An 11904-nucleotide genomic window follows, 5' to 3' on the forward strand; every position below is an offset into this window, starting at 1 on the left:
TTCTTGGGGCAGCGGCGGATTTCTGGCAATAACAGCAAAGTGGTTCTTAGCCAATTCAATTAACATTGGATTGATTGGGTCACGAAGTACCTGCGAATTTCTTAAGATTCAAAAAAGCTATACAAATCGGTGTTATGTAGTGTACGTGTGTCATAAATATTTATATTATTTAACTTCATTCATTTCAATATCAAAATATTAACAGCTCATAATACTTTAATATTATTCACCAACAAAGAGTCACTGACTTCATTCATTCATGTTGTCGGTGGTCAGTTACTCCAAATACCTCTTGGTGTCGTATGACATATTTCGTTCACACGTCCAACGACAATTGTCGTTCTGATTTTGACATTGTTGCAATATGATCCCGCACGCGTTCACTCACACAAATACAATTAATGTAGTATTTAGATATTATATTCTTATAAATGTAAATTATGATTTAGTATAAATAGACATAATAATTTCGAAATAAAATCAATCATTCACTGTTAATCAACCACTGTATTATTTCGCTCTACATGGCGACCGTGACAAGTGCTCTATCTGCACTGCACGGAAAAATAATATTATAAAGTGCTCGCCCATGGCACTTTAAAAACGAAAGTATATGTTGATTAGAACGGTTATATTAACGTTCTAAAGTGCTCACATATAAAAGGAATTACTTTAAATTGAATTCCAATACCGTATGCCGTTTGCTACTGAAGAAGGAAAAATTGCCATGAATAGAAGGACGAACATCAAAGAGGGTCCACAAGCTATTAGCATAGAAGAATATAGGAACCGGCAGAGGAAGACGGATTCTAAGACGATAGAGGAAAAACTGCCTGTAATCACCCACCGAAGAAGAAGGGGTGGCTTCACAGCCCGAAGGAAGAGACAGATATCTATCTTATTGAGCGTAATAAATTGCGATCCTCCACCGAGCTGGAAAAAAAGTATTGAATTATGGGAACGAATTAAGGCTTTAGAAGACGAAGTTTCTATCTTTCTTGAAACCAGGAAGAATGGCGAGAAAACCAGCAAATATAATACACATTATATTAATATATAAAATTAGTTATACAACTGAGTGCTCACCTAGCACCAGTCAGGGCCAGAAGGCGTAATTCGCTCTCGGCAATTTTTTTTTTACATTGCATATAGACTTAAATAGCTATTGTAATATAAAAATATATTTTATACATTAAATATAAACTTAAATATTGTATTGTAAAAATGAGATCAGAAGAATCCAAAATTTCAAACCTAAACGCTAATTTAATTAACAACATTGAGGTAATAGACCATACCGACCAAATAACTTCCTTATGGTACCTATTACTAATATTGAATGTCTTAGTAGGAATAAACGTGTTAATAAAATGTTATTGTATGCACAAGAAAGCATTAAAAAAAATATATCAGTCGAGGAAACGACTTAGATAAAATTTAAAAATCAATTAAAAACAAATGTTAAATAAATAACAATTAAATATAATGAAAATAAGAATAAAACTATAATTATATTTCTCAATGGACTGGCAATCAATATTCTGTAAATGTAGAGACATTAAAGATACATTCGAAAAATCATATAAATGTTTAAATACTGTTAGACCGACTAAAGAGGAAACAGATGTAAAAGAAATAAAAGAACCAACAAAATCCCTTGAGCAAGCCTATATCTCGGACGGATTAGCAAATAATACTGCAAGGAAGTACAGTACACAGCATGATATAAAAGCCATGACAAAGAATTGTTCTAATAGCAAAGTTAAAATTATAATGGAAGCGGGAACATTCAATACTATGAATGATGCCTTTAGCAAGTTCGTCAATAGTTGCACCGAGGCAACGGACAGTAACAATTCGGTATTCTACTACAACCAAAGAGGTAGAAATAATAGAAGAAGAAATCAAAACAAAAATCAAAATAGAGCCAAAATAGAGACAATCGTAGATACCACAATGACAGACCACAAGGTCAATCTTATAACAGAGGTGGTAATCGCAACAGACAAAGGAACAATAACCAAAGTGTAAATGTAACACAATCGGGAAACGAGTTGCGCCCCTTGCGCGATCCAGAATAAATTAAATATATTATTTTAATCTCAGTCTAAGTAATTTTATAGAAGTTAAAAATGCCGACACAAAATGTAGACTAATATTGCTAGTTGACACTGGTATATCATTATTAAAGAATTTATATGGACAATACGAAAAAATAATAAAAAATAATATAACTAATCTATCAGGTATCGGGAAAGGAGTCATAAAATCTTTATGACCAATAGACGGTAATCTTAAATTATCTAATTTTATTGTTCCACACAATTTTCATATTGTCCCACAGAGTTTCCCCATTCAATGTGACGGAATCCATGGAATGGACTTTATGAAAAAATATAATTGTTTATTAGATTTTAAAAGTGAATATGATAGTTTCGCTTTAAGACCTCGTAATTTCCACGGTTGTATACGAATCCCATTAATTCAAAAAATTAAAGAAAACGCTATTTTACTTCCTGCCAGATGTAGAGCGAAACAATACAGTGGTTGATTAACAGTGAATGATTACAGGTCACTTGTATATCTATTTTCTATGCGGAATCCAAGCTCCAAACTAACACGGATTAGATTAGATTAGATTTGGAAGAATATGATTTTATAGTAGAATATTTCAAGGGGAAGGACAATAGCGTAGCAGACGCACTATCCCGTATTACGGTAGATGAACTTAAGGACATGACAAGTAATATCATGAAGATAATGACAAGATCGTCTAAAAATCAGGAAAATACCTGCGCAGGTAAAACTAAAGAAATTAATGGACAGTGTAATTATAATAAGCCCAATGTCTATGAAGGTATTAATAATAATGACGCACGTAAATAGGTGCAAATAAAACTAGATTCCAAAAAATGTTAGCTAAAACATGGAAAGAAGGTTTTATCCAAATTTATAGTGAGTGACATGTACTCCAATGGAAATATCGACTTAGGTCAGTTTTTCCAAAGGCTTGAATCAGAAGCCGGGTTACATGGAATTACACGATTAAGAATGTCACAAAACGAGCAGATTTTCGGAACTGTCTTGTTAAATAAGTTTAAAGAAATGGGCAATAAAATTCTGAAAAATGTAAAAGTAGCGCTACTACAAAACGTGACATTAATAGACAAGAATAATAAGTCCAATATAAGTAAAATCCTGACAAAATACCATGATGATCCAATAGAAGGCGGCCATTCAGGAATTACGCGTACCCTGATGAAAATAAGAAAATATTATTACTGGCCACAAATGACAACAGATATTAGAAACTATGTAAAGAAATGCAAGAAATGTCAAGTAGCAAAAACAACTACACATACAAAAACGCCAATGACTATTACTCAAACACCTTCAGGTGCTTTTGATACCGTTATTATTGACACTATAGGACCTTTACCAAGAACTGAAAATGGTAACGAGTATGCCGTAAAGTTAGTTTGCGATCTTACAAAATACCTTGTAGCAATAAAAGTTCAAAAACGGTAGCAAAAGCCATAGTTGAACATTTTATTCTGCACTACGGACCAATGAAGACGTTCATAACGGACCAAGGTACAGAATATAGAAATGCTCTAATGACGGACATTTGTAAATACCTTAAAATTGATAAATTGACATCAACCGCTCATCACCACCAAACTCTGGGAAAAGAAGAGCGCAGCCGTAGAACATTAAAAGAGTATGTACGCTCATACATATCTATAGACATTAATGATTGGGATGTTTGGTTGAAATATTTCCAATATTTTTGTTGCCGCCGTTTACCTACTTGGTGTCATAAATTTCAATTACTTTAAATTTTATTTTCATTGTTTTTTATTTTATTAATTTTCATTTGAGTCATTTATTTGAATGGAGATATCTTCTTCAAGAATTCTAATTTGCGAATATGTACATACTTTCAATTTAGAGTAAATTTCATCTTATGTAAAAACACACATATTTATATTTGTATATATTTCTATTTTTTTCTATTCCTCTTTGACCGTATGTATTTGTTATTGTTTTTGATCTTTCAAGGAGAAGTAACGGTCCTTGTTTATGTGTCACGTAGACAAAATGTCCAACGACAGAAATAAGCATAGATTATTAACTTTGTAAATTTAGTCGGTAAAAAGGCACGGTCAAAGACAAAATTGTTTAAAGCGCTCGCTCGCTCTTTCTAATTTTATTAATTTATAAAATAAAGTCAATATTTGCACACGGAGTACTCTTAAAAATTTTGTTTTTTATTTAAAAGCCGGCTCGATATTAACCCGTGCCGCAACATTCTTTAAAACAATTTTTATAACAAACAATTTTATAATAAAATTAAAAAAAATTATATTTAGCTACTACGCTTCGCGCGAATAATCAACAAATAGTTGTGTGCTTCATATCTTAAAAAAAAAACAAAAGTTCAACGCGAACAAATAAATAAAATACAAATTAAAAATCTAAAAGAGTCAAGAAGACCAACATTTTTTATATTAATAATAATTGGAATAAAATTACACAAGAAGGATTAAAAAGCAATTATAATTGCAAGAAGTGTAGTGAAGTGGACAATGATGACATGGTACAGTGTGATAAATGTGATAAGTGGTATCATTTTAATTGTGTTGGCGTCAACAGGAATGTATCCGAGGTGAGTTGGAGTTGTGAAGGATGTAACCTCAATAAGGAGACAACATCAATGGAAGGACATCAGTCCGCAGCGAATACCATAGGTTTGTTTAATGTGCCTCAAGCGACATCGTCCCCAACAAATGCAGGGGAGTTACTGCAAATGGCCAGTAAGACCACAAGTGGAATCGGCGGAAGAATTCCAGCAACTTCTATATTATCGACATCCCTGAATAGGCCAACGAATACCATGTTTCAAAGCAAAGCGAAAGACAATAGAGCAAACACGGCTCCCTCTTCGCTAGTACCAGTGAATACATCTGCTGTTACGGGCACACATTCGTCCACATCAAAATCAAATCAACTAAAATCTGTTCCAACCCAACAAAATAACAACGTTGCACTACAAGTGGATTTGCAGCTTAAAATGTTGGAAGAACAGCAGCGTATGCAACAAGAGTTTTTAGAAAGGAAATATCAGATTCTTTCTCAATGTAGTCAACAAGAACAGCCCCGTCAAAACTCGTTTAATATGACGCCAACTTGGAACATTTTTTCTGGGCCAACTCCATCTCAACTTGCAGCAAGGCATTCAATTCCTCGCGATCTACCACATTTCCATGGAGATCCGGAAGAATGGCCACTTTTCATAAGCAGTTTTGAAAATAGTACTGCGGTAGCCGGTTGCTCTCACGCAGAGAATTTAATACGGCTACAATCGTGTTTTAAGGGAAGGCCAAGGAGCTAGTGAGAAGTAAACTTATGCTGCCTGCAATGGTGCCGGAAATTATTCAAACTTTAAGAATGTATTTTGGACGCCCGGAGCATATTCTTGAACGAGTTATAGAAAAAGCGAGGAAATTTCCTCCCCCGAAGAATAAGTTAGAGGGTATAATCGAATTTGCACTATGCGTAAAAAATATTTGTTCTACCATGGAGGCATGCAAGTTGGACTCTCATCTGAACAATCCCATGTTGGTGAAGGAGTTATTGGATAAATTGAACAGTCAGTATAAATTAAATTGGGCTACACATCCTAAGGACGATCAGATTCCAATCGTGAAATTATTTAGTGATTGGATTTTCCAAATTGCAGATGCCGCCAGTACAGTCGTATCAACAATTCCATCATCAAGAAGCGCTCCAGTGAATACACATACAGAAGACGTACAACAAAGCAAAATAGGGTGTTTTTCTTGCAGAAGCAATGATCACAAAGTTTCTGTATGCAGTGAATTTAAGAAACTCTCATTGGATCAAAAGTGGAAGTTGGTGAAGACACACAATTTATGCCGGCAATGTTTAAATAGGCACCGCCGTAAGTGTTTCATTAATAAAGAATGTGGAATTGATGTTTGTGCTGCCAAGCACCATAGATTGCTGCACAAATACGTGGATCAACAGCAATCGTCTTCAGGACAAAGCAGAGCTATTTCGGCAGCACTACCAGTGAAACAATTAATTCTCATTCCACTAAAGAGCAAAATCGAAGTTCATTTTTTAGAATTCTACCGGTGCGCCTTTTGAAGACAAAAGGGTTCATAGACACATATGCCTTTCTCGACGAGGGTTCTTCTGTAACGTTGATTGAAAGAGACTTTTTTGATCTACTTGATCTCGAAGGTGTTGAAGAGCCACTTTGCCTAAAATGGACGGGAGATACAACTCGCCAAGAAAATACATCAAGAAAAGCTTCAATTTCTATTGCAAATTCTAAAAATGGCACAAAGTTCTTTTAAATAGTGTTCATACTGTTGACGGTTTAGATTTACCCACACAGTCGTTGGAAATGGAGGAATTGATATCAAAATACAAATATCTGGCTGGTCTCCAAATAGAATCTTATACAAATGTTAAACCAACAATTTTAATTGGCGCAATAATTGGAAGCTCGCAGTGCCACTAAAGATACGGGAAGGTTTGTGGAATCAACCTATTGCCACAAAAACGCGGTTAGGTTGGACAATTCAGGGGCCCAACGACGACTGCTACCGGCAAGGTTCATGGCTAAATATACATCACTGTGATTGTGAAGAGAAATACAACTAGTTACACCGAATGGTAAAAGAAAAATTTTAATCTTGAAGATTCATCAGTGAAAACCATAGTTTCGGCGGAAGACTCCATGTCAATGAATATCTTGAAGGATTCATGTAAGAAAGTGGACGGTCGTTTTGAAGTGGGTTTATTGTGGAAGTATAATGTGCAACAACTGCCAGAGAGTAACAATGCCCGTAAACGTCTTGCGTGTCTACAAAAGAAATTCCAGAAAGACAACAATCTTCGGGAAGTTCTCCAGGAACAATCAACGACTTGCTTAAAAAAGAATATGCAAGAAAACTAACTGAAGAGGAAATAAAGAACAATAATTACCCCGTATGGTATCTGCCAACATTTATAACGCTCAACCCCAACAAGCCAGGTAAAATTCGAATGGTGTGGGATGGCGCAGCAAAATCTAATGGAGTTTGTCTCAATGACTTTATACACTGTGGACCAGACCTCTTAAAATCATTGGTTGATATTTTGCTGAGTTTCCGCGTAGGAAAAATTGCGATTTGTGGAGATATCGCCGAAATGTTCCATCGAATCAACGTTAGGAAAGAAGACATGCATGCACAGAGATTTTTATGGTGCGATGAGAACGATAATCCTGAGAAGCCGAGTATTTATGTAATGAGAGCGCTGACTTTTGGCATATGCTGTGCACCATGCATTGCGCATTATGTACGAGACTACAATGCTGAGCAATTTAAGAACGAGTTTCCACGAGCCGTCGAAGCCAATATCACTATGTAGATGATTTCATCGATAGCGTCAACGATGTTGAACAGGCGATTGAATTAGCATCACAAATGAAATATATTCATTCCGCCGGAGGATTTCATATCCGAAATTGGACTTCAAGCAGCAATGCAGTCATCAGCCATCTACAAGATGATTCATCAAAAGATCAGAAGCCACGAGATCTTGCTGAAACTGAAAAGGTTCTTGGTATGTATTGGGATCCTAATAAAGACTCGTTTGTATATATTTTCAGATTTGCCAGACTTTTTCGTGATGTATCAGCCCGCGAATTAATTCCCACAAAAAGAGAGCTACTACAGGTGCTGATGTCAATTTTTGATCCGCTGGGGTTAATATCATGCTACACGACCACATTGAAAATCCTTCTTCAGGAAGTCTGGCGATCTGGAATTGACTGGAATGACGAAATCTGCAGCCTTTTACACGTCAAATGGCAGAAATGGAAGACAGCTATCGACTACATATCGTCAATTGAAATTCCCCGATGTTACTCTCCACATATAAATGAAGCGACCGAAGATGAACTGCACACCTTCGTCGACGCAGGCGAAGACGCTTACGCAGCTGTGTGTTATTTGCGAGTTGCCTACCAGGGTGGATGTGACGTTACTATCGTTGTTGGCAAATCCAAAGTTGCTCTGATAAAACCAATGTCAATACCGAGACTGGAGCTTCAAACTGCTATTGTGGGTGTTAGACTAGCCAACAAAGTGATAAATATTAAACGTATTAATTTTACATCAAAATACTTGTGGACGGATTCCAAGACTGTGTTACAGTGGCTTCGAATGGACCCCAAGAAGTTTTAACAAATCGTCATGCATCGTGTTGGCGAAATCTTGGAGACGACTCAGATGACACAATGGCGATGGGTTCCCTCCAAAATGAATCCTGCAGATCTGGCAACGAAATACCAAACGCGCTGGGATGCTGCTATGTGCTATGTGGTTCTCGGGGCCTAAATTTCATCATGAAAATAAATCAACATGGCCCACTTGTGCCAATGTGGGTGAATGCGGTCAGGAGGAAATGAGACACCAAGTTTTTATTATAAACAAAAGCAAACAATTTAATTTGGAATATTTTTCCAACTGGAGAAAACTCTACCGAGCAGTAGCTACATTTATACTCTACGTGAGCAGACTAAAATCGAGATGTAAAAGAAGGAAACCACCAAAAGATATTTCCTTTGAGATGATACAACAAGCGAAGGTTTTTCTCTTCCGACAAGCTCAGGAGAGCGAATATCTTGGAGAAATTTGTAGTTTAAAAAAGGGTAAGAGTATTGAAAAAGCAGTAAACTATTTTCCTGTAATATCTGTCTAGATGACGAGGGCATATTAAGGGCCAGGGCCCGTGCATCATATCTAAATCACCAAAATACAATAATATTGCCTACCATGCACCATGTTACCGTCCTGTTAGTTCTCTATGTACATGAGAACTTTCACCACATATCGCATGAAACCGTCATCAACAACATCAAAAGTCAATATTACATAACCAAACTTCGCGTTCTGTACAAAGCCATACGTCGATCCTGTCAACATTGCAAGAATTTATCAGCCAATCCGGTTATGCCACAAATGTCTACATTGCCTAAAGAAAAGGCTAGCCAGCTTCGAGCGACCATTTACGTATGTTGGCATTGACTACTTTGGACCCCTATACGTTACTGCGTGCAGAAGAAAGGAGAAAAAAGGGGGTGTGCTTTTTACCTGTCTTACAGTTCGTGCAGTGCACATCGAAATTGCCTACAGCCTTGATACCAGTTCATGTGTAATGTGCATTAACAATTTCATTGCTCGAAGAGGGATTCCCAACGAGATCTACACTGATAATGGGACAAATTTTAAGGCTACAGCGAAAATATTCTCATCCGAATCCAAAGCTTTCGATCTGAAAGATACAGCCTCTATGCTCGACCACATCAAATGGAAATTTAATCCACTTGCAGCTCCCCACATGGGTGGTGCCTGGGAAAGACTCGTCCGATCCGTGAAAAAAACAGTATACAGCATTTGTCCAAATGCTAACTTTTATGATGAAACTTTAAGAAACGCCTTTGCAGAGGCCGAATTCATAATTAACTCCAGACCACTTACATTCCTTTGTCTGGAGTCATGCGACGACGAAGCACTCACGCCAAACCACATGTTATTGGGTTCATCCAGCGGCTACAAGCCCATAGTCTCCGAACCAGTCGACCTGCGTCTACGATGGCGACAAACTCAACAATTCTCGGACCAATTTTGGCGTTGTTGGGTAGAAGAGTATATGCCAACTTTAAATAGAAGAGGAAAATGGTTCAAGAAAACAGAACCACTAAGAGTTGGTGACATCGTAATCATCATCGACGAAAACCTACCAAGACATTGCTGGCCAAATGGCAAAATAATCAACACCATAATAGCCAAAGATGGGCAAGTACGTCAGGCAACTGTTCGTACCCAGCACGGAGTCTTCCAACGACCAACTGCCAAGTTAGCAAAATTAGACGTTGGCATTATTGATCAGTAAAACCGTCCCAGGAGCTCATTTACGAGGAGGGGAATGTTTACCTACTTGGTGTCATAAATTTCAATTACATTAAATTTTATTTTCATTATTTTTTATTTTATTAATTTTCATTTGAGTCATTTATTTGAATGGGGATATCTTCTCCAAGAATTCTAATTTGTGAATATGTACAAACATTTAATTTAGAGTAAATTTCATCTTATGAAAAAACACACATATTTATATTTGTATATATTTCTATTTTTTTCTATTCCTCTTTGACCGTATGTATTTGTTATTGTTTTTGATCTTTCAAGGAGAAGTAACGGTTCTTGTTTATGTGTCACGTAGACAAAATGCCCAACGACAGAAATAAGCATAGATTATTAACTTTGTAAATTTAGTCGGTAAAAAGGCACGGTCAAAGACAAAAATGCTTTAAAGCGCTCGCTCGCTCTTTCTAATTTTATTAATTTATAAAATAAAGTCAATATTTGCACACGGAGTGCTCTTAAAAATTTTGTTTTTATTTAAAAGCCGGCTCGATATTAACCCGTGCCCCAACAATTGTTACAATACAACACCATCAACAGTACACCAATACTGTCCTTTTGAACTAGTATATGGAAAAATCCCTACACCATTTATAAATTTAGAAAATGTAGATAACGTAGATCCCTTGTATAATTTAGATGACTATGCAAAGGAAATTAAATATAGATTGCAAACAGCGTACAAACGCGCAAAATTAATGATAGAAAGTTATAAAACAAAACAGAAAAAATTATATGATAGAACAACAAATGACTTTAATATAGAAGTAGGAAAGTTAGTTTTATTAAGGAATGAAGTAGGACATAAATTACAGAGTAAATATTTAGGACCATACGGTAACTGACGTAAATGATAGAAATAATATAAAAATTAGGGATAGCAAAGGAAAGCAACAACTAGTTCATAAAGATAGATTAAAACCATTTAATAAATAGAAAAACAAAACACATTTGATCAAATTTGTTAAAAATTAAACAAAAAAATCTTAAAAAAAAGCATACAGAATATTTTAAATATAAATGTTAATTATAATAAAAATATGAAATACGTAAATATCATACAATATAAGAATAATAAGATGTATAAAATACAACTGAAAACCTAGTATATAAGAAACTAAGTTAAAGAATGATAATCCAATTTCACAATGTATCACCATTCTTCTAAAAAAGGGAAGGTGCAGTGTAAGTGTGTCATAAATGTTTATATTATTTAACTTCATCAATTTCAATATCAAAATATTAACAGCTCATAATACTTTAATATTATTCACCAACAGAGAGTCACTGACTTCATTCATTCATGTTGTCGGTGGTCGGTTACTCCAATGACATATTTCGTTCACACGTCCAACGACAATTGTCGTTCTGATTTTGACATTGTTGCAATATGAGCCCGCACGCGTACACTCACACAAATACAATTAATGTAGTATTTAGATATTATATTCTTATAAATGTAAATTATGATTTAGTATAAATAGACATAATAATTTCGAATTAAAATCAATCATTCACTGTTAATCAACCACTGTATTATTTCGCTCTACAGTTAACAATCTTGGGATGAGGAAGGTTCTTCAAGGTGGAACCATATTTGTGGTATATGATAAGTGGTCCACGACGGCTGCGTATGGTACCACTGCTAGCACGGAATCTTTGGGATTTGTACACCTTTTGGATTTCAGTCCAGATCTTCAAGCACCTGAAAAAACAAACAGCTTGTTGGTCTTTTGCAACTTTTTACCAAGGGAAATTCAATCACGCTAGTAATTAAGCTGGCAGATACATTAACTTTGTTGTTCCAGCGGCGAAAATTTTTAGTAGAGGCGACCATCAAGGTACGTGTTTCCTAAACCACCTGATCAGAGCGATTTATACCGCCGCCAACGACACG

At 35.7% G+C, this 11904-nt stretch overlaps 1 protein-coding gene across 1 annotated transcript; it reads left to right on the forward strand.

The window, feature by feature from the left end:
• Positions 1 to 5580: 5580 nt before the first annotated feature.
• On the forward strand, positions 5581 to 9975 carry LOC141400546 (uncharacterized). Its single transcript, XM_073979753.1, has 4 exons — positions 5581 to 5653; positions 7405 to 7641; positions 8782 to 9096; positions 9185 to 9975. The coding sequence occupies exons 1-4, from the start codon at positions 5581 to 5583 to the stop codon at positions 9973 to 9975; spliced, it is 1416 nt and encodes a 471-aa protein (XP_073835854.1).
• Positions 9976 to 11904: the final 1929 nt, after the last annotated feature.

This window comes from Musca autumnalis, unplaced genomic scaffold, assembly GCF_047663935.1.
Source record: "Musca autumnalis isolate F117 unplaced genomic scaffold, ASM4766393v1 scaffold_39, whole genome shotgun sequence".
In the NCBI taxonomy this organism is placed as follows: domain Eukaryota; kingdom Metazoa; phylum Arthropoda; class Insecta; order Diptera; family Muscidae; genus Musca; species Musca autumnalis.

What these genes read in the sequence shown, in the direction of transcription:
- LOC141400546 (XM_073979753.1), top strand. Translation starts at nt 5,581, where the DNA reads ATGGAGGCATGCAAGTTGGACTCTCATCTGAACAATCCCATGTTGGTG. An exon ending in TGAAACTGAAAAGGTTCTTG is followed by an intron (nt 7,642 to 8,781) that starts GTATGTATTGGG and finishes ATATCTGTCTAG; the next exon opens with ATGACGAGGGCATATTAAGG. An exon ending in TCGAGCGACCATTTACGTAT is followed by an intron (nt 9,097 to 9,184) that starts GTTGGCATTGAC and finishes CCTGTCTTACAG; the next exon opens with TTCGTGCAGTGCACATCGAA.